General features: G+C 33.0%; 1 protein-coding gene across 9 annotated transcripts in view; it reads right to left on the bottom strand.

Annotated features, from left to right (window-relative positions):
• The window catches only part of spir (spire type actin nucleation factor), a 217,165-nt gene that overhangs the window by 73,322 nt on the left and 118,243 nt on the right, over positions 1-25,600 (bottom strand). For all 9 annotated transcript variants that reach the window (XR_016140380.1, XR_016140379.1, XM_089081615.1 and 6 more), the window contains one exon: positions 1,897-2,176. Coding sequence is in view for 7 of the 9 variants with exons in the window: in XM_089081615.1 (XP_088937741.1) it covers positions 1,897-2,176 (280 nt within the window). In the remaining 2 variants the exon portion in view is untranslated. The remainder of the gene's footprint in view (positions 1-1,896; positions 2,177-25,600) is intronic.

The raw sequence follows: 25,600 nt of genomic DNA, 5'->3' as shown, positions 1-25,600 counted from the left end.
TCAGTCTATAAGGTTATGGTTTGGAACATTTGAATCTTTTCCCTACAATCCTAGTTATATCTTAATGCTATACAGTCGGAGTCTAATTTCACTAATAAAACTGGGCATAGTTAAATTTGATTAAATTAATTTTAATTTCGAATGTTATTTTTTATGTAGTAAAATTCCAAACAGATTCAACAAATTTGAAAAGTACAAATCAACATGAATTTTTAGACAAAAAAATAATTACAATATTATAAAATTTCAATTAATAAGCAAAAACAACCGCAACTTGTTTATTCTCAAATATGCACTACATTTAGAATCAGATATTAAAAATTATTATATCAAATTATTATATAAAAAATATCAATTATTATATAAAAATAATTTTTTTATATTTTTTATATTTTTTTATATTTTCAACATTGTTAAACCTTTAATATTATTAGGTGGTTAAATCAATTCTTGCTATTAATTGGGAGAGATCAGTACTTGTGCTATTTCAACATGGTCGGAATGATAGTTGATGTATGAAAATACTGTTAGTAGGCTTTATAATAATCAGTATGTGACACTTGATCGGCAAAGAATACAATTTTTTCGTTTTACAAATGTCGGGTTTCGTACCAAAAAAAAAAAGAGCATTTGCATTGGCAAGGGCAATTGTTACTTTTTTTGCTTTAATCTCAAGAAATCTGCTGCTGAAAATCATTTGCTAGTGAAAGCTTATGGGAAGCATGTTTTATCTGAAACAACAAATGCAGAGATTGGTTTTGACGATTCAAAAACAATTAATTTGACGTGAATGACAAAGAGCGCCCTAGTCAGCTGAAAAAGTTTGAAGATGGAGAATTGGAAGCATTACTTTAAAAAGATTCATGTCAGATGCTCAAAGAGTTGTCGGAAATGTTAAATATCGATGAGTCAACCGTTAGTAAACGTTTAAAAGCAATGGGAATGATCCAAAAGCTAGAAAACTGGGTCTCACATAAATTGAGAGAAAGAGACATTGCGAAACGTTTATTGATAGACTAGCGATAAAAAATGGATTTGTTACGATAATTCTAAGCGCAAGAAATCGTGAGCCCGTCCCGATGAATCATTAACATCAACATCAAAACAGAATATTCACAGAAAGATCACGTTATGCATTTAGTGGGATCAATTCGGTGTAGTATACTGTGAGCTGCTACAACCGAGTCAAACCAATGCTAAACGCTACCGACAATTACTCAATTTGAATCGAGCAACTCAAAGAAAAACGCCCGCAATACGCCAAAAGATATGACAGAGTTATTCTTTTCCATGACAACGCTAGACCACATGCAAAACCAGTGAAGCGAATCTTGGAGGCACTTGGATTGGATGTCTTACCCCACCTGCCCTATTCACCAGACGTTGCTCCTTCAGATTATCATTGTTTCAGTCGACACAGATCTTTCTGAGCAGCATTTCAGTTCCTTCGAAGAATAAAAAAATGGATTGATGACTGGATCACTTCGAAAGAAACCTAAATTTTCTTACCACAGAACCCATTTGTTATTCGAAAAGTGAGAAAAGATTAGTAGCTTCCGGAGGACAATATTTTGAATAAAATATGATGTATCGTTCTTTTGAAATAATGAATTTTTATAGCAAACAACAGCAAGAATTAATTCAAGCACCTAATAGTTATTATAAAATGAATAATACTAAATATTTCATAAAAGATTTTCATTTAAATATTTATTTTTCATAAGTAAACAAAAAATCACTAGCACTTATATTTTGAACGAGAGAAACAGACAATACATAATGTGTTAAAAAAGACCAAAAAAAAAAATCAAAATAAATAGCGAGAAAGAGTGTAACATAATAACTATAATCCACAAAATAAACAAAAATATTCAAAAATTATTTTGTAACACTTACATTCTAATTGAGTATCACAGAATCGGTGGTACTCGTTTCTGGTTAAACGAAGTCCGCCAGTTTTTCGCCATGGATTTGCGGATCCTATCTCATCATCATCCCTTTGATCATGATCCTTGTGCACGTTTCTTACACTTTTTTGAGTGTTAAAGTTGTAATTTTTAAGCTGCCAATAGTTACAGATTTCATCTTCTTCTTCGAATCTTGTCTCCACAGAATATTCTTCATTATAATCATCATCATCATCATCATAGTCATCATCATCATCTTCTGCATCTAACTGTTTAGAAAATAATATTATTTAATACTAATAAAATTTAAATAAACATAAAACTAAAAGTATATTTCTAATTGCTAATCATCTCTCTTTTCAACTTCGTATACATCAAAATAAAATTATAAATATTTTCACTTTCAAAAAAATGTAATTAAATTTTCTATACAAAGTAAAGTACATATTAATGTAACATAATAATAACTGATATATAATATAACAATTGCAAATAAAATATATTACACAAAATGTTTCGAACAAAAATTAATATAAAATATTAAAATTTTGATTCATTGCATTTTGATTCATCAATATATCATAACTGAAATATTGTTCGATGAGATGTTTGCAATTGATAAAATTTATAAAATATTGAAAATTCTTCTTTTGCTTCAATAAACAATAAATAACCATATATTTGGAATTAAATTGTGTTGATTTGTTTTTGATTAGGTATAATTCATTTTTTGATACATTGTCGCGCGTCCGCACAACAATCTCCCTCACTCGCGCATCACGCGAAAATAAATAGAGGCCGTTTATAAAAGAACAAACTTTAATAAACACAACAACTAGTTACACAGTCCGTAATACAATCTCACGCTCGCAATCCGCTCGCGTGTCATTTCTCAAACCCGTCTCTCCATCGAATCATTCCAATCAATAAATCAATAATTCATAAACAACAACGCATTGACAGGAAACAATCTTCATATCAATATTCGGGGACCAAAAACGAGCGGACTACCGCTCGTTCATAACAATATAATGATTATTGATTATATTATTTGACACGGATTTTAGATTATGAATCATAATAAGTTTCCTATTTTTTAATTGCTGAAAACAGATCTGTAAATAAAATTGCTTTATTATGTCATATTTTTAAGAAAATTGGACTTAAAAATGCTAAAATTACATGTGACATAATAGAGCAATTTCATTTATGAATTGTTTTCAGAGACAAAAAAATCTATAAAAGTCACTTATTGTGTTTTGTAAAATGAACGATAAAAATAAATAAAATTTTATAAATATCTAGATTGTGCAGTCAAGTGAAGGGATGGCATAAAAGAGCAGGAAACGTTCTTAGGTGATGTTGGAAAAGGCGTTTAAAGGACAGCTGATCAAGTTCGTGAAGGGAAAAAACTGAAGAGATTTATCTGAAAATAAGAAAATATTCAATTTACAGCTCCAAGGAGCGTAAGTAGTTCCGAAGAGCGTACAGGCTCCGAAGAGCGCACCAAGCTCCGAAAAGCGCACCAAGGCTCCGAAGAGCGCACGAGGTTCCGAAGAGCGCACCAAGACTCCGAAGAGCGCATTAGACTCCAAAGAGTGCACCAATTTCGAAGAGTGTACCAGTATAGCATAAAACGCTAGCACTAATTAATAATTTTCCGAAGGAATTCCATCTCAATCACAACTCAATAAAACGGCCTTAAAAAACAGAAAACGAATATATAAAACAAATCATTACCGACAACGAATCTTTCAAGAACATATCTGAAATGCTTGTATTAGAACTAGAAACAGAATGAATATCGAGGAATAAATAAAATAAAATATGTTGCAAATAATATCCATGCAAAGACAAGCATGTTTCTCTGTTTCATTGATTACTTGATTACTTGCTGAATTCATATTATCGGTGACCGTATTAATTTTGACCAACGTTAAAGAATTGTCCTTAATTCTTCAACATATTGGCTGCTTACAAAAAGTTACAGTTATAGATAAAAAAAAAAAGAATGGTAATTATCAGATCCTGCCCATAAGGGAAGAAATATTAATAGAAATAAATATTAAATTTTAGAAATAAAAATTCAGAATAAAAATTAAATACAATGAATACAAGTATAAGATACCACATTTTATACTTATTTTTATTTATTGTGCATGTTACGTCCAAAATTGTATAATGAATACAATAGGAATAAATAATAGCGTACAATGAATACAAATATAAGATACCACATTTTATACTTATTTATAGTCATTGTGTATGTTACGTTTAAGTTTCGAAAAGAGAAATTTGACTTAATCGGAGCTCAGAACTGTTTATTTCTCTTTCTATTGTTACGTCCGGGGGACTTCACAAATTCTTCTCTTTCGGAAAAAGATAACAGTTGCTAATCGGAAAACGAAGCGCCTCGAACGATCTAGAAGACCCTAAATAAATATACAAAAATTCCTCTCGCGATACGTCTCGCTATCAAAAAATAATTCTTTGCGAAAGACAGCTTTGTCGGCGCCAAAAGACATTATAACATACTGATAAAATTCGAAATATTAACAAAATCAAATTCTTGACGGATGAGAAACGCGTCGGATCGTTCGAGGGCGACATCTCCCAAACTGGTGGGGAAACTAAGGAAACGCCAATCAAAAAGAAGCGATTAGCGGCCGTTAGCGCGCACACCAATGAATAATTGAAAGTGTGGAATGGCGGATGAAATTTTCACTAACAAATTCCGTCATTCGCTAGAAATCCGGAAATATAAAAACAAGTACAATTCACAGAACACCGCTCCCCTCCTTCCCCTATACTCGCAATTTTTCTAAACTATTATTCGACAAGCCAACGCGGAAATTCATCACGCCCTCAGATATTCCCACCCTTCCAGAACCCTTTATAAACCGCGACTTGGAGCGGATCGCTTTCTCTTCTCTTCGCTCCACACCTTCGAGGACGCGATCATTCGAAGCTATTACCGAAAAATTTCCAGTTAGAATCTGTGCGCGAACTTCAATTTTCATGTGATTCACGATCCAGCCAAGGCACCACAGCTCTCGTGCATCACCTGCGCCCCGCCACAGCAAAAGTAAGTCCATCTTTATCATTCTTTTCCGCGGTTGACTGGTTGTTTGATTCGCGATTTTGACTTAATTGTTTCCTTAAATTACTTCAACATTCCAAATTGGCAAGCCGCCGATTGACTCGGTGAAGCTGCTTCCTCCGATTCCTCAACATTCCAAATTGGCAAGCCGCCGATTGACTCGGTGAAGCTGTCCTACCACGATTCCTCAATTCTTTTACCTCTCTCAACTCACTCACTCTCTTTCACCTAACTCTTATATTTACATAGTGAAAACGAAAGCCATCCCGAACAAACAAACGAAATGGACATTGCGACACCGTCGGGAGAAGCAAAACAAACGGATTCGTCGCGAAACCGAACACGCCGAGGAACTCACGGAGCTATTAATCGAGATCGTACCGAGACTCGCTAATATCTCTTTGCAAGAATACGCCACCGCCCTCCGCTCCGCGGCTGAATTCGAACATCAATGCACTCCAGAAAACTTCTCCACTTCGACGTGGAGAAGTTCTATCATCTCGTCCGCCAATTTCTTCGCTCTCCCACTCATCCACCGGAAATTCACTTTTACATAAAAAGAAAATTTAAATCCGACAACCAGTTTTGGGAGCAAATCTCAAAACATCAACTTCGATACTATCCCGATATACATTTCCCGAGATCCTCTTCTTTATCTCGTCCCTGTGAAAGCTTTCCGCAGCGCTCCTCCCCTTCAATCCGATCCCGTCGACATGCTCGCAATAACTAACTTTTTGCTCCAATTAGAGCATTTGGGAATTTAGAAACCGGATTTTCAATTATATAAAGTTTTGTGTATGAAAGTTTTGTAAACAATAATTTTCTATATTCAAATGTACACTCTAACATTTGTGTTACTTCGTACGAGCGTAGAGTTAAGATGTTGTATTTCCTTTTTTTATTATTAAATCGTAGTTAACCCGAATTGTTTCTATTTATTTGCTTAAAAAAAATCTTGACCCCGAACCGTTCACGGCTCCCTGAAGATCACACGAAGTCCATCCCTGGTTAAAGAGATTCGGTTCTCTGACTTAAAACGGACCACCGACCGCGCTAGCGCAGGTAAGGGGTTATAGCGTCATTGACGTTGACCTATTCCCTGTACTCTTAGGGCGCGTTCGACCCCACGACGTCGATCCGGGAGAGTAAAGACAGTTCCATGCGTCCACCCGAGTTCCTGACCAAAAAATATTATTTCTCCTCTCGAACCTCGAACGTAACACTATCTTTCTCTCTCGCAAACCGACATTTGAAGTGTTGATCTGCGAGTTGAATGCACTTTTTGTGCACAGACTACGGGTCAACATCAATGACGCTATAACGCCTGCCTGCGCCAGTGCGCCCGCTGGTTCGTTTTTAGGTCAGAGAAATTAATCTCTTTAATCTGAGATAGGACTTCGTGTAACCTTTCGGGAAGCGGGGAATGAAGGAGGGTTAATAAATAATTATTTCAAAAAAACAAATACTTAATTACGAAGTTTGTCTGATTTACAATAAAAAAAAATAAAGTTACAAATTCGAATAATATGTGAACGCAATGCGAGCGTTCTGGGAGAGTAAATGTATAAATGTATGCGTGTATGCATGTGTGCGTACGGGCGCGCGCGTGTCGCGTATTACATGGATTCAGTCATCAGGCAGAAATTCTCGGGGAAATCGATTCTAATTTGATTTTCCAGTGTAGTGAGATGTAGTGTAAAATCCTGCTTGGTATTATACATGTGTTCAATAATTATTCGATTCTCAGATAGTGTTGCCTATTAAATTTCAAGAGTGTTACGTGCCGCAACTTGGTTCAAGAACTTTTTTGATAATTGATATTTACTAAAATAATTTTAAACATTTTTCTTCACTCTTAATAAATAAGATTTAAAGCCAAGGTATTCTGATAAACTTTTACTTTTATTTCGTAATCGATTACGAAGTTTATTAGAAGTCCTAATCAAACGAATCATCGCAATATTATTCGATACATTTCCAAATTTTCATGTTTTTCCTTCTTAGGAAACCGCCCTAATCACCATGTTTTGCAACAGAACATGGTTGCGTTATTGGTTATTAATGAAATACCGTCTATCTCGTCTTGAACGAAGATCTGTCTTACTCACAAAAGTTAGTTCTCGTCAGAAACTCGAAGCGGAAACATCTCAATACTCATCAAATGTATCGGGTTTAAAAATAAAAATACAATCAAGACAGTTCCCTTTTGACTTCAATTTCTTAACATTGCGTCGCGTCTCGAACGTAACAGGAGAAGGATCTGAGATAGCATCATAGAAGCAATTTACGGGAATGAAATACGGAAGGGAGTCGGAAGAAATAAAAAGCGTGATCATGTCATATGGATATTTTTGTGAAATTTCTGTCCAAAGAGCGGTTTTGAGTCTTTTGTTTATCGTGATCTCCACGTAAAAGGTTCCTGGCGGAGGGAGAGTGGGTGATTAAGAAAACTGTTGAATGAGATGATAGAATGACGGGAGATAAAATTCTTCGGGGGACGGTTCTCTTTCGGTAAATGAAAGTAAATCAATCACGGGGGTCAGTTTGTTTTCCACGGCAGTGACAGTTAAATCCGCCTCCGCGAACGAGCCGAGTTAGGCGCATTATCCGCGGCGGAGGCTGTGTGGAGCGCGGCAATGAAGTCCGCTTCTGAAAGCGGGGCGACCTGTTCTGCCTCCTAGTGTATGAGTTATTTGTTTACCCTTAAATGTTTTAAAGCTCTTCTGTACGCTTCTGTCCAGAGAGAGGCAGCAGTTCAGTTCGGAACACTATAACAGGGAAGATTGAATAGATGAAAAGGATAGAATACATCAAGTTACTCGGCAACCGCGAATCCTTAGGGCGAGCCTATGAACAGCAAGAGTGAGAGGGAAAATACACCGTGATGACCGCAAATCCTTAGGGCTTAGGTCGAAAGAATTCGACTTACTATTGTCGATGCTGTCGATGATGAGTGAGTTGAGAAGGTTGCATGATAATCGGCGGGATTTCGAATTCGTAACGTCACTCGTAAGTTTTAATCACGCACTGACTTTAACTTTCTATGTTCTGATGAGGGCCCAAGGCGACGAGATTTTGGAAAAATAAAAGAACAATGTCCTAAAAGTTACGGTTTATATAGGATTTTGAATGAATGAGAGGTTCCGGAGCGTGATGGATTTTCGTGTTAATTTTCGAATGAGAGTTCAGAAAAATCGCGGGTGTAAGAAAAGAAGGGAAGCGGCATTGCGTGGATAGTAATTGTTTTTGTATTTCTAGTTTTTCCGGCGAATGATTGAATAAGTTTTTAAAATTTTCCATCCACACCTTAATTTTACTCATTGGTGTGCCCGCCGGCGACTGCTAATCGCAAACTTCTGATTGGCGTTTTCTTAATTAAGTTTTGGGGGTGTCGGCCTCGAACAATCTCGGTGACTTCTGCGTTTCTCATGTGTCGGCATGTTCCATTTTATTAGTAAAATGCTATACAATTTTGGTTGCGCAGCGGAAATCTTATCTAGAAAGTATTTGTTGATTCGAGATCTGATTAGGGGAGCTGTCATGTTCTGATTGTCCGTTTTTGAGTCAATACATTTAAATATTTTATCCTGGGATTGGATTGGTTTGTGATTTAGTCAACTCAAATAACGAATTTTATAAATTTTATATTGCGAGTCTTTCCTATCTAGCTCATTGTAATTCGGATAGTTTATTTCAAAATCGATTTTAATTAATTTATATTTTATTTTTAATTATTTTAATTTTGGGTCGTTTTTGGAAAAGTGGAAGGGATCCTTATTTGAAATTATCGTTTGATTTAATTGAAATCTTAATCTTTTAATTTGAGCCTTCCTCTTTTAAGCATGAATGCTTTTGGGAATTAATAATTATCTAAAACTCTAAATCCAAATTGTTTAGTTGCAACACCATTGGTTGCGACTAATTGATATGCTACGCTCTTTATTAACGATCAAATTTAGATTTAGAATTATTCTCTTGATTTCAGTTTACGAAGAAGAATTAGAAGAAGAATAAGATTTTAATCTTTCAATTCTGGTTTAAATTTAAAATTACCTTTATTAAAATAAAAGGCTTTAACTCAGTTGGATTAAATTTTCCTAAGAGAATTATTACAACCAAATATAGTAATGGATCGGAATTAACAATACTGCTAACAGTAACTTGTTAAAACTGATACAAAACAAATTAAAAGATTCAACACTAAGGTTTGAATTGAAGATAAGATCAAGGCTAAAGATAAGGCTAAAGATGGCAAACTGGAGCGCTTTCTCCGCACTCTTATTTATAGGTAGAAATAGTCAGAACCCCCCGCGCGAGCTTCTCACAACTTCTTACTTCCAAACGCATTTTAAAGAGGAGAGGAGTTTTTTCTCAGAGGTGTCATCCGAATCTCCATTGGCATAAGTATAGGTATAGTAGGCATTGGTATAGGCATAGCCTGATACCAATAGGAAATCAATCGATAAATCAATAAATCAATATTTTTTCTATACGCATTCTTATATTTTATAATTATTAGATTTAGCTAGCCGTGACAAAATATATCTTAAAAAAAGTTCCACTGTATGCTGAGTCTTGCGCTTTATTTTTTTTTTTTTTTTTTTTTTTTTTTTTTTTTTTTTTTTTAAAGATAGGCCTTTGAAAGAATCGCAATCCGGCCTTTATCAGTAATTTAATAATAAAGAAAAAATTTTTTTGTAAATCGTTCGAGACATTACGTCCAGTGGACTCCACGATTCTTTTCTTTCCTAAAAGCGTGATTAATATAATTTTCTTTATTATAAAAATATTGATTTCTTTTTTCAATTAATAAGATATCGTATTTCGAAAAGCAAGAGAAAGATTTGTAATCATTCCGACTATTTAAGTATGTTATAATAATCCTTTTTATTTTAAAGAATACGTAAGGATTTTTTTTATTATTATTAATCCTCAAATCCTTGGACCTGTTACAAGTCCGAATACTGCATATAGGCACACGACAAGTACGAGAGAGAAACGGTATTTAATATAAATCTTCCTACTTTACCTTAGACTTCCTGCCATCGCTATTCCTCCTCAACAAAGAATTAGACTCTGGTCATTCTATATAAATAGAGCTCCTTCCAGACCGCGAGAGCATTATTAATTAACCTTTCAAAATCACATCATCCATTCATCCGTTCACACATCTCAGCCTATCTTTTGCAATTTTAACTTAGAGTGCATCAAAGACAACCTTCTGGAAGGGAAGCGTGACTCTTTCTTCCTCACAACTTCCTTGTTCAATAAACGGTAAGTGCTCCATTAATATTAATCTCGATTGTAAATTTTCGGATTTTCATTCCATTCCTTTGCTCCATCTTACTTAAATCTATTTCTTTTCTTCTTTCTTTCATTCTCTCTTACTAACTATTATGGACCTCTCGAGACATCGAATATCATAGCAGGCCTTTTAAAAGTAGGCTCTTGAAGGTTCCCGGTTGCTGAATTATCGGCGAATCTTTCCTTATCTCTCTTTCTTATTCTTATTGATTTCCAAGTCTTATCCCCCGGTCCTTATTTCATGACGATGAGCCCCTTTTTTTCGATCTTAAATCCTAGTTTATTCGACCTAATAATCCCACCTTCTAAAGAAAATCAAGGTTACTGGTCCTCCTTAACTTTCCAGCATTAATTTCATCTACATCTGTATACTACGTTTGACTAACGCCATGACGAAATATCACTATTGTCGCACTCGCGGCGGGTACACTCGCGTTACACTCACGTCAGGGAAGAAAGAGACAGTTTTTAGAAAACGGAGGAACATACTTTATTGTTTACAATGATACAAGAACTCTTTCTTTAATAATATAATCGGAATTCACCGCGACTCGGCTCAAACTCGCGCGCCGCGCCGTTGACTCTTTCACCACAACAATGCTTGACAATCGCTTGACGACCGCGTCGGCAAAGAACGATCTTGAGATTGGAAATCGATACGAAGATAGCGTCAAACGGAACAATGCTCGATCGTAACACTATTATTAATCTAAATTTATTCAACAATCAAATTGTATAACCGGGTAGAATTATCAATTCATTCAGAAAATTTGATTCATACATTTACATGACCCCTCGTTGAAATCCTACCCGATAATCTCGGCACCAATGTAACACCCACGATATCATACACGCATTCACATACTTCCACACTTCTCTTGTTTCTTTAAAATCATCTATATTTCCATATTCGTTAAAAATTATATTTAAACTTTAATTTTTTTATTTTTTTTTTAAATCCTCGTTCTCTTTCCCCTATCCCATTGATCGCACGAGATCTTTCCCTGGTAAAAAGAATTAAATTTCTTGATCTAAAAACGACGACTGCATGTCTATGTCACGGCATCATAGCGTTTCCTTATTATTGACCCAGTGCCGAGACATAAACGTGTGTTTCGACTCAAGAATTCACGTTTCAACGCTTAACCCTCGAAAGAATAGCTGTGCCATCCTTCCGAGCCCATTCATATTTCATTCATTTCTTAAATTTCCTAATTTCTTAATTTTCTTTGGGCTGAACGACTCGCAGGTAACATTATCGTTTACCGATGAGCCGTTAGTTCACCGCGAAAGAATCGTAGAGTCCACCGGATGTAACATGAATAACATTTAATTTTTATTCCAAATTTTTGATTTCTAAAATTTAATATTATATATTTCTGTTCCTAATATTTGCTCTATTGTGCGCAGACCCTTATGCAATTCGAATAATCAACTGCATATAACAATTGCTGGTATCATCGATTATAAATCCAAGATTAATAGTCAATTAATTTGTTTAAATAATCATTAAACACTCAATTTGTTGTAAAAAAATGAAATTTAATAAAATTCGACACATGGATAAAAGAAGTAATACAAATGAGAATGACATATTATGTTTGTATAATACATAACTTTGTTATTTTTTCCGTAAAATATAGTTAGTTATTAATTTGTATGCAAATTAATATTGTTGATGTTTTAAAAACAATAATCATATTAAAAGAAATGAAAAATAATGTTTTCGTGAAAAAGAATCTTTCATATGATACTTTCGCCATTGAGTTCCTTTGAGGACATTTATTAATTGGTATTAAAGCATTATTAATTAATTAAATGAACATTAACATATTAATTGTGACATGTTAACATATATTTTTTTTAAATAAAAAATGAATAAATAATACAAGATAAATAATACAATATTATTTTATGTAATTATGTAAATAGCGGAAAAATAATGCAATACAGTATTCATGTAATTTTTCTGTCAAATTCAACGGTATTATAATAATTTTCATTCAAATTGTTTACATTAACAAAAATTATTTAATAATGATTGTTTACACAAATTATATTTTGATATTAATTTTGAATTTAATCAGCGATAACAAAAATTGCTATGTGCAAGTGATTATTCATATTGCATAAGCGGATTATTACTATCTTTCTTTCAATTCATTCATAATTGTAACTTTTTGCATAAAACAATCAATATAATATGTGACATTTGAACATGGATTTTTAATCGCTAAAAATAAATCCATAAATAAAATTGCCCTATCACTTTTAAGCTATTTTGACTAAAAGATACTTAAAACACCATTTTTAAGTATATATTTAAGTCTAATGTTCTTAAATATATACTTGTTAGCAATTTCATTTGCGGATTTGTATTCAGTAAGAAACCCGAGAAGGAGGACAAAGTTGTAAGAAAATTTATATGACTTTTAAAAACGTTTATATCGTATTGAATTCCGAATTCCGCATTCTGTAAAAGAAAATTATACTAAAAAGTTAACATCGATTATTTATTTTTAGATTTTTGTTACGTTTAAGCGACTTTTTATACATCAGCCGTATTGTAACATGCATTTCGAATCATTGGAACGTTTATGCGACTCCGTATACATATTTAATTTTCTAAAACCAAAGATTGGCGGATTAAGTTATCCCAGAAAATTATTTCAATAACAAAGAGCGTTATTATCGCGATTTTTGATCTGCGGACTTCGGACGCTTCGCGTTTCCAATGAATAAGACATATTCGCTAAAAAAGAAATATCCAATATACCATTTATATGTATTTTGTTACTCAACAAAGACTAATAAAGCGGTTAGACTAATAAAGTGCACTTATCTAGCGATCCGCGAAATTGCTAGGATTCGAATTCTGTTCAGCACCAAAGTTTTCTTTCGTGTAATATTTGCGATTGCGCATAAAAATAAGTTGCGAGTGTAAAAAAAAACATATTTGTAATAAATTGTGAAAGTCCATAAAATGTAATATTGTAAAATAACAATTAAATAATTTTTTTGTGTTTAATATCTAAATTAAGAAGTTGATTTTTAATGGGTAGTTATATAAGAATCACACAAGAAATTATAATGACGTTACTATGTCGCAAAGTAGTTTAGATCCCCCACTAAGTTGATATAATTTCTATGACGTTACTATGTATACATTTTAGTCGTATAAGGATTATACAAAAAATTCATAAAGTTTTTAAAAAACTCGTATAAACATTTCTACGATTATTATACGACCAGATTGTGCTACTTGGGAATTTATAAAAATGAATTTGTCTGGTTCGTAGTCTAAGAAAAAAACTTAAAAATAAGATAACGTATAGATAACGTATAAGATAAATGTATAAGATAAAGGTATAATCAGACTTGTATAATGTAAATGTATTAATTTTTTTATAAAAAGTAATGAGATATGAAAAGTTGCATCAATTATAATTCCAATATTAAAACGAATGTAGATCTATTATTAGATTAATAAACATAAACATATAATTAAATTAACGTGACATAGACTACGGATGCAATAATATCCGGGAAACGATTAACCAGTAATTCCTGGAAGAACTAAAAAATGCTTTATCTCCGAACTTATTTCTTGTGAAAATATTTCGAATGGCTAGCCAGTGTCAGTAATACCTGGATGGAGCAGAAAATATCAGGATTGGAAAGTAACGCATTACTTGTTATTTCTTTTTGGCAATGGAATAGTAACGGCGTTATTTTTTTTTTAGTTTTAGTTTTTAGTAACAGTAACGTACATTTTTTCAAATTTAACAGTTAACAGTTACTTGTTACGGAGTCGCGCTCTGCGGGTATATTTTCGTAAGTGCGAATACGATTATTGGCGCAATCGTCAGCCGGGTAAACTAGGTGAGTGAGTAAAAATTTAAGAAACACAATTCTTGTAACAACAATTTTAATACAAGTTTAATACAAAGAGACGAATTATTATTTACAAGTTTACAGAAACGGTTTATGTTATGTGTTATATACAGAATGTCAATCGCGTTCGGTGCGATCAGCTGTTCGAACACTGTTTCTGAGAATTTTCGCAGCACGCTTGTTTTGACAGTTGGTGGAATTTCGTGGAATGCGCATTGGGACGGAAGGCGGGCGAGTGCGTTCGTATTCTCAGTGCGAGTATATCCTCACTTTACAATTAATTTTAGATGTTTACAGAAGTTTTATGTACAGTGTATTTACAAGTATTTCGCGAATAAGCATCTTTGCAGTATACTTTTATTTTCGCTAGTTAGACTTGCGTTCGCAAAATTTAATAGATCGCCAAGTCTTTCCTTCGTGGTCGAGCGATCTGTCGATCATAGATGTAAAGTCCGTTGGTTAAGACAGAATTTGTACGAGGCAGGCAGGAGAATCTCTACCGCCTTCGGCCGAGGGTAGAGTAACTCCTCTGTTTCAAGACTCGAGACTTAGGTTTGCATACGAGAGCTTAAGTAGGTCGAGGCAGATAGCTCTCTGCTCAGTGAACTCTATCTTGTATGCGTGGAGGTCGGAAGACGGATGCTTCTGTTCGAATTCGGTAGTTCTCGAGTACTTCTTGTTTGCTTAGAATTTCGGTAAAAAATGATTACGATCGCAGCTCTGGATTATATGTGGCAGCTGGTTGCTAGAAAATAAGTGTTTGCTCTACTTACGGAAGCGATTATATACCCGAATCGGTTGATATTCGGATACGATCGTTGCGGTTCGACCGCAAATTGAATACGGATTTTCCGTAAGCAGAGACAAATTCCCCGAACAGCGCTCGGTATTCCATGAATTTATCCGAACATGGATTCGCGTTTCGGTGACACGGGCGGTCGGAGCAGAAGTGCTCGACAGCACGTACTCATCGCGAATCGTTTATCATCTCAATCGCTTTTTTATTTTTATATTCGCGAATATGTTTGTGGCGTATATTGCGGAAGACGGGCTCTGTTATGTGCCGCAACTCGATTATTCATTTGATTATTCATTAATTTCTCATTACTGAAATATTATACATTAAGATATCCATTTAACATTAAGACTGATATGCTAAATGGACGTTTATCACTTTGATGTGGAAAGACCACTTCCCTAATGAGAAACAAAGGATCTGTTCCATTAATTAAACGTTTTTAATGTTTTGTTATATCTTTTAATGAAAGAAAGATTTACACATTTCTGTTAAATGAGCGAACATGTCATCAGAATGCATATCAATCCGTTTTCTATCATTTTGTATCTCCTCAGGACGCGTTTTGTTATTAAGAATATCACCTATCTCGACTATAAATAGGATTCATTTTGGTCCTATGGTCAGCTCTCGTTTTAAATTCAAAGGGAACATATCCTAATACCTGTTAAGTGACTTAAGTGTCTAAATAAAGTTCAATCACGACAGTTCTCCTGTGGTTTTAATTCTTTAACATTACGTCGCATCCTGCACGTAACACTGGTGGCAGTGGTACCGAACTGTTTAGAAGATTGAAGGTTTCTACCAGTATTTCTCTGTTCTATCACAAAAAACAAAGTTAACGAAACAAGACACGAAGAAAGAAGTCACAGCCAAGCTTAGAATCGAGAAAACTTCACAATCTGGTAAAGTAGGAGACAAAGGCTAATTGATGATTATTGCTTCCACTTGACAAGTGCGACAATAGATACAATCATTCCTCATTATCATGCTATTCGGCTTACTTGTTGACCGATAAAACCTTGGTGGACTGCGGTCTAAGTGCAAAAATCACCTGAGGTAAAAGGCGTTAAGGAGCCGAGACACCAGAAATATACCCGGCGATCGAGCGAGGAAAGAGTTACAAGACTTTCCGGAACGAAAGCAGATATCCCTTCGAGCAACGACGAGACTTCCTCGTGGACAATCAGCACATAAAAAAGCAACCTCTTGGACAACAAATCTTGGACATCCGGGGCCAGCGATGAATATTCATCGGACAATTATGCTTTACATCGTACTGCTACTGTAAGTCTTATGAATATAGAAATTCCAAAGCGCATTATAATACCGACAGTTCCGAGAATAGCTCGACAAATAATAGCTTCAAATCCGATCATATATTTTCAAATAAAAAACCGATAATTATGAATGATCAGGCGTTGTCACCCGTACATTTTATGAATGAACCAAGTCGTTTCCATGGCCAACAGAGTCGAAGATCCTCTACTTCGACAAGCAATAGTTATTTTCCCATACGTCATAGTATTACTAAGTTTATCATTTTTGCCGGTCTTTAATGATACAAATGTTCCGATATACCAATTCATATCCGATTGTAAGGGATTCTTGAATTAGTCGAACCAGAAGAAAGATTATTTTTTTTTAAAGTCGTCTTACAAACTAAATTAACAGGAGATGCTGCATTAATTAAGTCAATATATACAATAACGAATCTCGACGAATTATGCGACGCGTTAGAAAAAGAATTTAGTAATTTCAAGTCTTTTGATAATTGGGAATTGGAAATAATCTCAGACAGCATAGAAACGAATCCATGGAGGAATATATTAGTAAAGTAAGAAAATTAAACTTTGAAATGATTGTCGCGATTTCTAACTACCCTGATCTGACGGCAAGAATAGGATTAAAAGTATTTGCTATTAATAAACTAATAGACCACTTTGTGGGCGGATTATATAAACATATAGGACAATATCTTTTAGCGTAAAAATTTAATACTTTGGAAGACGCAATAGAAAGTACTGTCAGATTTGTTAAAAAATCTCAATATCATACAAACTTATAAATCATCAATAATCAATCATAATCAATCAAGTTATATAACTTGCAATTATTGTAAAAAGATTGGTTATTCTGAAAACGAGTGCAGAAAAAAATATTTTCATATGCAAAACCGAAACACAAATTCAAATTTCCCACACAATAACCAACATTATAATAATCGTGAATTTAATTCTGTGCAAAACTTTGGAAATAATACAAGATCCGGACCTAATATTAATAAATACGCAAACTAATAATTATCGAGAAAGTAACGGATGAAATTATAATCGAACTAATTCTTTTAACTCACTAAATAATTATCGTTATAATGACAACCAATCTAATTCATTTAAACCACTAAGGCCAAGCAAAGAGCGCGCAACATTCAGGCGCATCGAGTCGCGCGAATCCAATCCATATAATAGAAACAAAGCAAGAACATACAGAATCCGAACAACTTCCCAAAATCTTATCACTATCCCCTTCGATGAGCTCACAAATCCATCAGATAAATTCTTGCTAGATACGGGCGCTGATATTAATATTATAAAAGCAAGCTCCTTACTTCGCGATACATTAGTATATCAGGATAATAAGGTCGAAATACAAGGCATAACAGAAGAAAAACAACAAACTCTTGGAACGGTATATTTAAACTCAGAAAACGGAATTCATGAATTTCACGTAGTACCTAGCAAATTTCCATTAAAAGAACAGGGAATTATTAGGGTTAACTTTCTTACAACAGGAAAATGCAAAAATAGATTTTGAAAAGCGAACCGTTACAATCTGAAATAACAAAATATACCCATTAGAATTTAGTAATACATTAACTTTACCAGCTAGAACCATGTGTTCATGCATAATTAAAACAAAACAAAATAATATCGAAAACGGATTAATAAATCAACAAGAAATTTCGCGTGATGTTTTTCTTATAAATAATATTGTAAAAGTAACCAATGATGAAACTCGTATGTATATAATTAATATAACAGAAAAAGAATTAAACATCAATACCAATAATTAATGTAGAGTCAGTGTTAATTGACACGAGCCCGAGGGACAGCCCTACATCCTCAATAGATTTGGTTATCTCAAATAATTTAATGGATAGACTGAGAAAGAAAATTTAACGACTTCACTTAAATAAGATCACATAAAGAAGAAAAGTTCTCTATATTACCAATTATTGAAAATTACAATGATATATTTCATTTTCCGGGAGATAAATTAAAAGGTACAAATAGCACATTCCATCCCCACTACAGATAACACTCCGATAATTGTAAAGCAATACAGATATCCTCCTGTTCATAAAGAGGAAATAAAATAACAAGTTAACAAACTGCTCGCTCAAGATATTATTCAATCATCTTTTTCTCTGTTTAATTCTCCGTTATATAGGATAGTACTGAAAAAATCCGACACCGATGGTAACAAAAGATGGAGGTTAGTAATAGATTTCCGTAAACCGTAAATAAAAAAACAATCGAATAGCAATCGGGGACGCGTACCCTTTGTCAAATATAACGGATATTCTTGACCAGCTGGGTAAAGCCAGATACTTCTCTTTTGATTTAGCTTCGGGTTTTCATCAAATTCCTATGAATCCACAAGACTCGAATAAAACAGCTTTCAGTACACCTAACGGTCATTATGAATATAAAAAAATGCCCTTCGGACTGAAGAATGCCCCCGCGATATTTCAAAGATTAATGGACAATGTTTTAACGAGTTTGCAACGAAACATTTGTCTCGTTTATCTAGACAATATCGTCATCTATACAGAATTAAAAGAACATACAGAAAAACTTATCCAACTCTTTGAACGATTGAGAGAAGCCAGTCTTAGTTTACAACCGGACAATGCGAATTTTTCAAAAAAAGAATTGCTTTATTTGGGTCATATAATCTCTGAAAACGGCATGAAATCTAACCTAGAAAAAATAAAGGCTGTAAAAGAATATCCCGTTCCGAAAAACCATAAAGAGCTTAGACAGTTTTTAGATCTTGTAGGATATTATCGACGTTTTATTAAAAATTTTAGTACAATTACCCAATCTTTTACATCACTTTTTAGGAAAAATATATCATTCAAATGGGAAATGCAACAACAAATAAATTTCGAAAGTCAAAGAATTATTGTTGAACGAATTTATATTACAATATCCAGATTTTAATAAAGAATTCATATTAACTACAGACGCGAACGAGGAAGGAATCAGTACGGTCCTATCACAAGGAAAAATCGGATATGATCTTCCTATTGCTTATGCTTCTCGTACACTTAACAAAACAGAATGTAATTACAATATCACAGAAAAAGAACTCTTAGCCATCGTGTAGCCTATAAAACACTTTCGATCATATTTATACGACAAAAAGTTTAAAATAATAACCGACTATAAACCACTGATTTGGCTTTTAAACGTTAAAGACCCATCATCTCGTTTAATGCGATGGAGATTAAAATTAGAAGAATATGACTATGAAGTTTTTTATAAAGAAGGAAAATAAAACATTAACGCAGATGCTCTTTCTAGAATACCGCAAATATCAGTCTTACAAAATAAAGCTTCGAGTAGCAATCATGTAAAGCCTAGTTACAGTTTATTTTTACAACATGCATTAAACGATTCGTTACGGAAAACAGATAGTATAATTCCTCAGACTTCAGGTAACATAAAAGGATTATTAGTAAAAGAAGCAATCTCTTCTCCGAAAATTAAAATTACTCTATCTAAAACCGACGGAAATAAAGCAGAAAATATAATACCAAGAAATATTAATATAATAAAAAAGAAACACAACCGAAGTACATCTTATTACGCGAGAAAATAAACAAGCACCTATAAATCTAGAAACTATATTTAAATGTTTAATTAAATTAAAAAAATATGCTATCTCTTATAATCAAACAATAATATCAATAGTCCCGATAGGAGATATTACAAATAAAACGAAAATCACTCAAATGATTAAATATATATTCAAAGACATACCAATTAAAGTATTCTTATTAGAATCCGTACCTAAAGAAATCACTGATCCAAATATGAAACAAGATATACTTAAAGAATTACATAATTCAAAAATCGATCATAAAGGTATTACAAAAACGTTAAAACGAATTCAACAATATTATTCATGGGATGATATGAAACAAGATGTTAAAAATTATATAAAAGCTTGTCACAATTATCAAAAACGAAAATTAGTTCGTGAAAAAACAAAGGCTCCTATGTTAATTACGGATACGCCAAGCGACATTTCAAAAAGTTGCAATAGATATTGTAGAACCCTTATCGGAAACAGAAGCTGGAAACAAATATATATTAACTATGCAAGATCAATTGACAAAATTTTGCACAGCATAATCATTATCAGATACTAATAATACAACTATAGCTAATATAAACTATAGCTAATATAATAATTAACAAATTTATTTATACTTTCGGTTCACCTATAGAATTGTTGTCCGACCAGGGTAGCAACATATCCGGAGAAATAATGAAAAAAGTTGCTAGAATCTTTAAAATAAAACAAATCAAAACCAGCGTTTATGATCCACAGTCAAATGGATCATTAGAACGTTCCTATCATGTATTAGCCGAATACTTAAAACCTTATATTAATCAATATCAAAATAATTGGGATTCGTTTCTAGACGCTGCAATGTTTTCATATAATACCTCGTACCACGAAAGTACAAAGATATCCCCTTACGAATTAATATTCGGTCGAAAACTTTGATTACTTTCCACACTTGTTGAACCACGACAAGGAATCACACATAGAAAATTTGTTGTAGATTTAGTCGAGAGATTAACCTATTTAAGAAAATACGCAGCAGAAAATCTCCAAAAAGACAAGAAATCAGCCAAACAATATTATGATAAGTGAATAAAGCCTTTAATATTAGATCCTGGAGATTATCTACGTATAGATTGTCTACGTACTCCACGAGACAATTAGAACAGGTAGTAAAAAATTAACGGATCAGTATGACGATCCGACGATTCGAAGTCTTGCGCCGAATAAGCGATGTTAATTACGAAATTAAGAGAGGTAGATGTAATCAAGTATTACATGTCAATAAAATGAAAGGCGCATATTTTTCTTTGCAGGATAATTAGGATGGTTAACTCAGAAACAAAACTCTTCGTTAATCAACCGCTAGAGAGATTAGCAGGGATTTAGTTCGAAAATTTAGGAGATTTGCATATTTTTCGAGATCATTGGAAGTTTGTAAATTATGTAAATCTTACATCGTTAGAAGAAAAAGAAGAAATATTAAAATTTTTTACTAAGAAAATCGACCTTTTATGCTATTATACATATAATCTCAGATGCGGTACGACATGCTCAGGCGCACAGGAATTACAACGTTTAGAATGAAAATTAGCAAGTTTAAAAATTAATAGAGAAATCATTAACGATTTAATAGAACGAGCCGACGACATAAATGAATTCAAGCATAGATCCAAACGAGGCGTTTTTTATTTTGTTGGTCAAATAGCAAAAATTCTTTTTGGTACACTAGATTCATCCGATGCCGATTATTATAATGAACAAATAGATCTCGTATATAATAACTCACGACAATTAACGAATATAAAAAACAAATAAATATCATTCAATCCACTATCGGTAATCTTTCGGATGCTTTTGCAGCAAATAAACAGAAATTTAAGGAAATAGATTTTAACTTAAATACACTTAATAAAAGAAATAAAAGAAATATTGAAAAATATGAAAACATTATCTGATGTAGAGTCGGATACTAAGCTTAACTCATATCTCATAGAATGTTCAGAAATGATGCTTGAATACGAATTAAAATTGAAAATATTAACAGATATATTTATATAGCATGTCGTAAGCCATATTATTAGCACGTCGAGGCTTGATTCATCCAAAAATACTTACACCAAAAGAACTGTTCGATAATTTAAGAGCGACTCATAATGTGTTAAATAATAAGCGATTGCCTGTAGCCTTAGAACCTAATGAATTTATTAACTTGATAGATGTTAGCGATATAAGTATATTCTATAAAAAGCATTCGTTTAATTTATGTAATAGATAGCCGTTAATTGAAAAGAAAGATTTTACTTTATATCACGCAATCCCATTACGAATCAAGCAGAGCGAGAGGAGTATTTATGCATTCATAAATCCAATTTATATTTATTTAGGTTTTAAATCCGATAAACAATTGTACTCATTTAACGGAACATGATATAACTAAATGTAAAAAGATTAATGGTACAATAATTTGTAAACAAACAAATTTGTTATATCAAATTTCAGCTATTCATAATTGCGAATCCAAATTGTTAAAATCCGCCAGATTAGAAAGTATATTAAAAGAATGCGATATCCGAATAATGAGAATTCATAATACTGTTTGATATCAGTTAAAAAGTACAAATTCTTGGTTGTACACAGCTCCTCGAAATGAAACTTTTCATATTTTATGCGAAGACAACAATCCATGACAAACTCAATTATTTTCTACTGGATTTATTAAATTATCAGCAAGCTGCGATGCCATTTCGGATAATGCTTTATTACATAGCCAAAAGACGGAAATCATTAATACAATCGAGAAAGATTTCATATCTAATGTTAAATTTAATACGAGCAAATTATGCGAAGATCTTAAGAAACATAATGTAAATGTTTCAGATCTCTCTTTATTAAATATTGGTAAGACTCCTAATTTGGATGTCCCTTTGTTAAAAACAGCGAGCACTGCTCTAGATGACATTTATAGAGAAGCAGAAGAATTAGGTAAACACCATCGTACAGAAACTTTATATCAAAAAGCAACTGGATGGTTCTATACATCCACATATATTATTGCCGGCTTAGTTATTCTATATAACAGTGAAATGCTCATTAATAAACAAATTTATTCAATTTGTTTTTAAAATCTGCTGTATACCAAAAGAAGGTTGTACTCAATATTTTTACAAGTGTTTCAGTAACAATGTTAATATCCGCTACCCGCAAAATAATACACAACAGGTAGTTACATTTTCTACGATATCTGCCGAGGATAATGAATCCCCTCCAGAAAGTATAACCTTGGAAACTGGAAAAATTATGGAGAAACGCCGATCTTGTTCTCGTAATGTTCAACTCACAAATCTAGTATAACTTAGTTGTAAGCAACATATGTATAAGTAATGATTGTGTTAGACTACAAAATCCTTAATTCCATTTTCTATATACGTTATGATTGTAATCTTGGACTAAGCTATACAATTTGATTATAATGTATTTTGCGAAATATCAAGAAGGATCTTCAATTTAAGGGGGAAGGTGTTACAACGTGCTGCAACTCGATTATTCATTTGATTATTCGTTAATTTCTCATTATTGAAATACATTACGATATTCATTTAATATTAAGACTAATATACTAAATGAACGTTTATTACTTTGATGTGGAAAGACCACCTCCCTAATGAGAAATAAAGGATCTGTCCTATTAATTAAACATTTTTAATGTTTTCTTATATATTTTAATGAAGGAAAGATTTACACATTTCTGTTAAATGAGCGAACATGTCATCAGAATGCATATCAATGCATTCCAATCCGTTTTCATTTTTATCATTTTGTATCGCCTCGGGACGCATTTCGTTATTCAGAATACCATTTATCTCGACTATAAATAGGATCTTGACCCTATAGTTAGCTCTTGTCTTAAATTCGAAGAGAACACACCCTAATACCTGTTAAGTGTCTAAATAAAGTTCAATCACGATAGTTCTCCTGTGGTTTTAATTCTTTAACATTACGTCGCATCCTGCACGTAACAGCCTGCATGGTGCCAGCTTGTTGTATCCATTGTCTTCATTAGTTAATTGGTTAATTCGAATTCCCACCATGCAATGTTCAATTTCGGAAGTAGCGCTGTCTAGAAAAAGTGTGATGTGGCAGTTCGTGTGCTAATGATAGAATGTAGTACGATATACGAAGAAATAAAATTATATTTCATATTTAAAGAGATCAACAATTCCTATTTCATTCTTGACAACGATAGAACACATCTACTCAATGGCTGGCCGGACGAGGATGTCCTTGGTCTTATAATCAACTTCAGTTTGTGTTAACTTTCATCATTACTTTTTATATTTTGAATCTATTTATGACATAATTTCCATATATTCAATGTTCAGTCTTCAATCAATAATTATAGTCTGTTGTTACATTTAAAACTCGTTTTAAAAATAATTTTAAGAATAATTTATCATAAGCCATTATAATAGATTTTATAAATACCGTCTTTTAAAAATTTGTAAACAAGGAATTAAGAAACAATAAAAAAAAAAAAATAAATTTGCTGTGTTTATAAATTTAATAAAAACTACTCTTGTATTTGCATTTTAACTATTTTAAAATCTTCTTAAATTTTTTAATCTTGCAAATTTAAGATAAAAAGTTTTATTATTTTCACATTGATAGTTTAATAAAAAATAGAAGAAAAATTTATTTTTAATTTAATTTGATCTTTTAGTATTAAAGAAGTAACGGAGAAAGTAATCGTTCCAATCGTGTTAATCGTTCCTTTTTAAGTTAACGATTTAACGATAAGGATAACAAATTATTATTCAGAATTAGTAACTAGTAATGGTAACTAGTTACTTTTTTGACTCGATCGAGAATTAATAACGAGTAACAGTAACGAGTTACTTTTAAAAAGTAATTTTTCCAATCCTGGAAAATATCTCGTTTGATTACTCCAGTTAGTGAAATTCGGGAAGATTTGTCGGTTGTGTTAACTATCAGATTTCTGGCGAAGACAGAGAACGCTCTATCTCTGATTTTTTTTAATGACAGCGAAAATTGGAAATGGAAGATAACCAAATTCTCACTGCCGAGAAACACGATTTGCCAGTTCGTCGGAATCAATTTAGGGAAACGAAATCAAAGTTGGCAAAATTGATACAGAGCGGATTGCTGGCTTATAGTTGAATATCCTGAATTCATTGAAGTCAGATGTCTCCTTTTATATCGAGATCGATCTGTATAGTAATATTTTTTTAGTATAATAATATTGAGGGAAGTTGATTCTGGATGTTCCTTTGATCAGGGATGTTCGATTGCAAATCTCGATGATACGCCATGGTTTGGTTGCTTCGTTGTGAAATCTCCTCATGGTCGATTCATATCAGCAAGTCTTTTAGCTTACTTTTACATAAAATCTAGACTGTCTTTCACAGCCACGGATAGCGCACAGTTGCAAAACATGTACCGTTGTAAACATTTAACATTTTAATTAGCTGAACGCAATTATAATTATAGTTTATATTGTTACTGCGGCGGTCTCTCACACGTCTCACACACACACACGCGATTCATAGTAATAAACGGACACAATTTACAAAAGAATCCACTAATAAAACCGAAAGAACTTCAGTTGGTAGTGTAAAACAATCACAACATCCCAATTCTCTCCGTCATCAAGAGAACATTTCGCTCTTATCTTCAATCGGCTTAATTTCACAAGATCAAGGGTCATCTCTCGTGAGC

This window comes from Pogonomyrmex barbatus, unplaced genomic scaffold (genome assembly GCF_055798465.1).
Source record: "Pogonomyrmex barbatus isolate J1 unplaced genomic scaffold, ASM5579846v1 scaffold5, whole genome shotgun sequence".
NCBI classification, from domain to species: Eukaryota; Metazoa; Arthropoda; class Insecta; order Hymenoptera; family Formicidae; genus Pogonomyrmex; species Pogonomyrmex barbatus.
The sequence above is the reverse complement of the archived record's forward strand: the minus strand, read 5'-3'. Positions and strand labels throughout refer to the sequence as shown.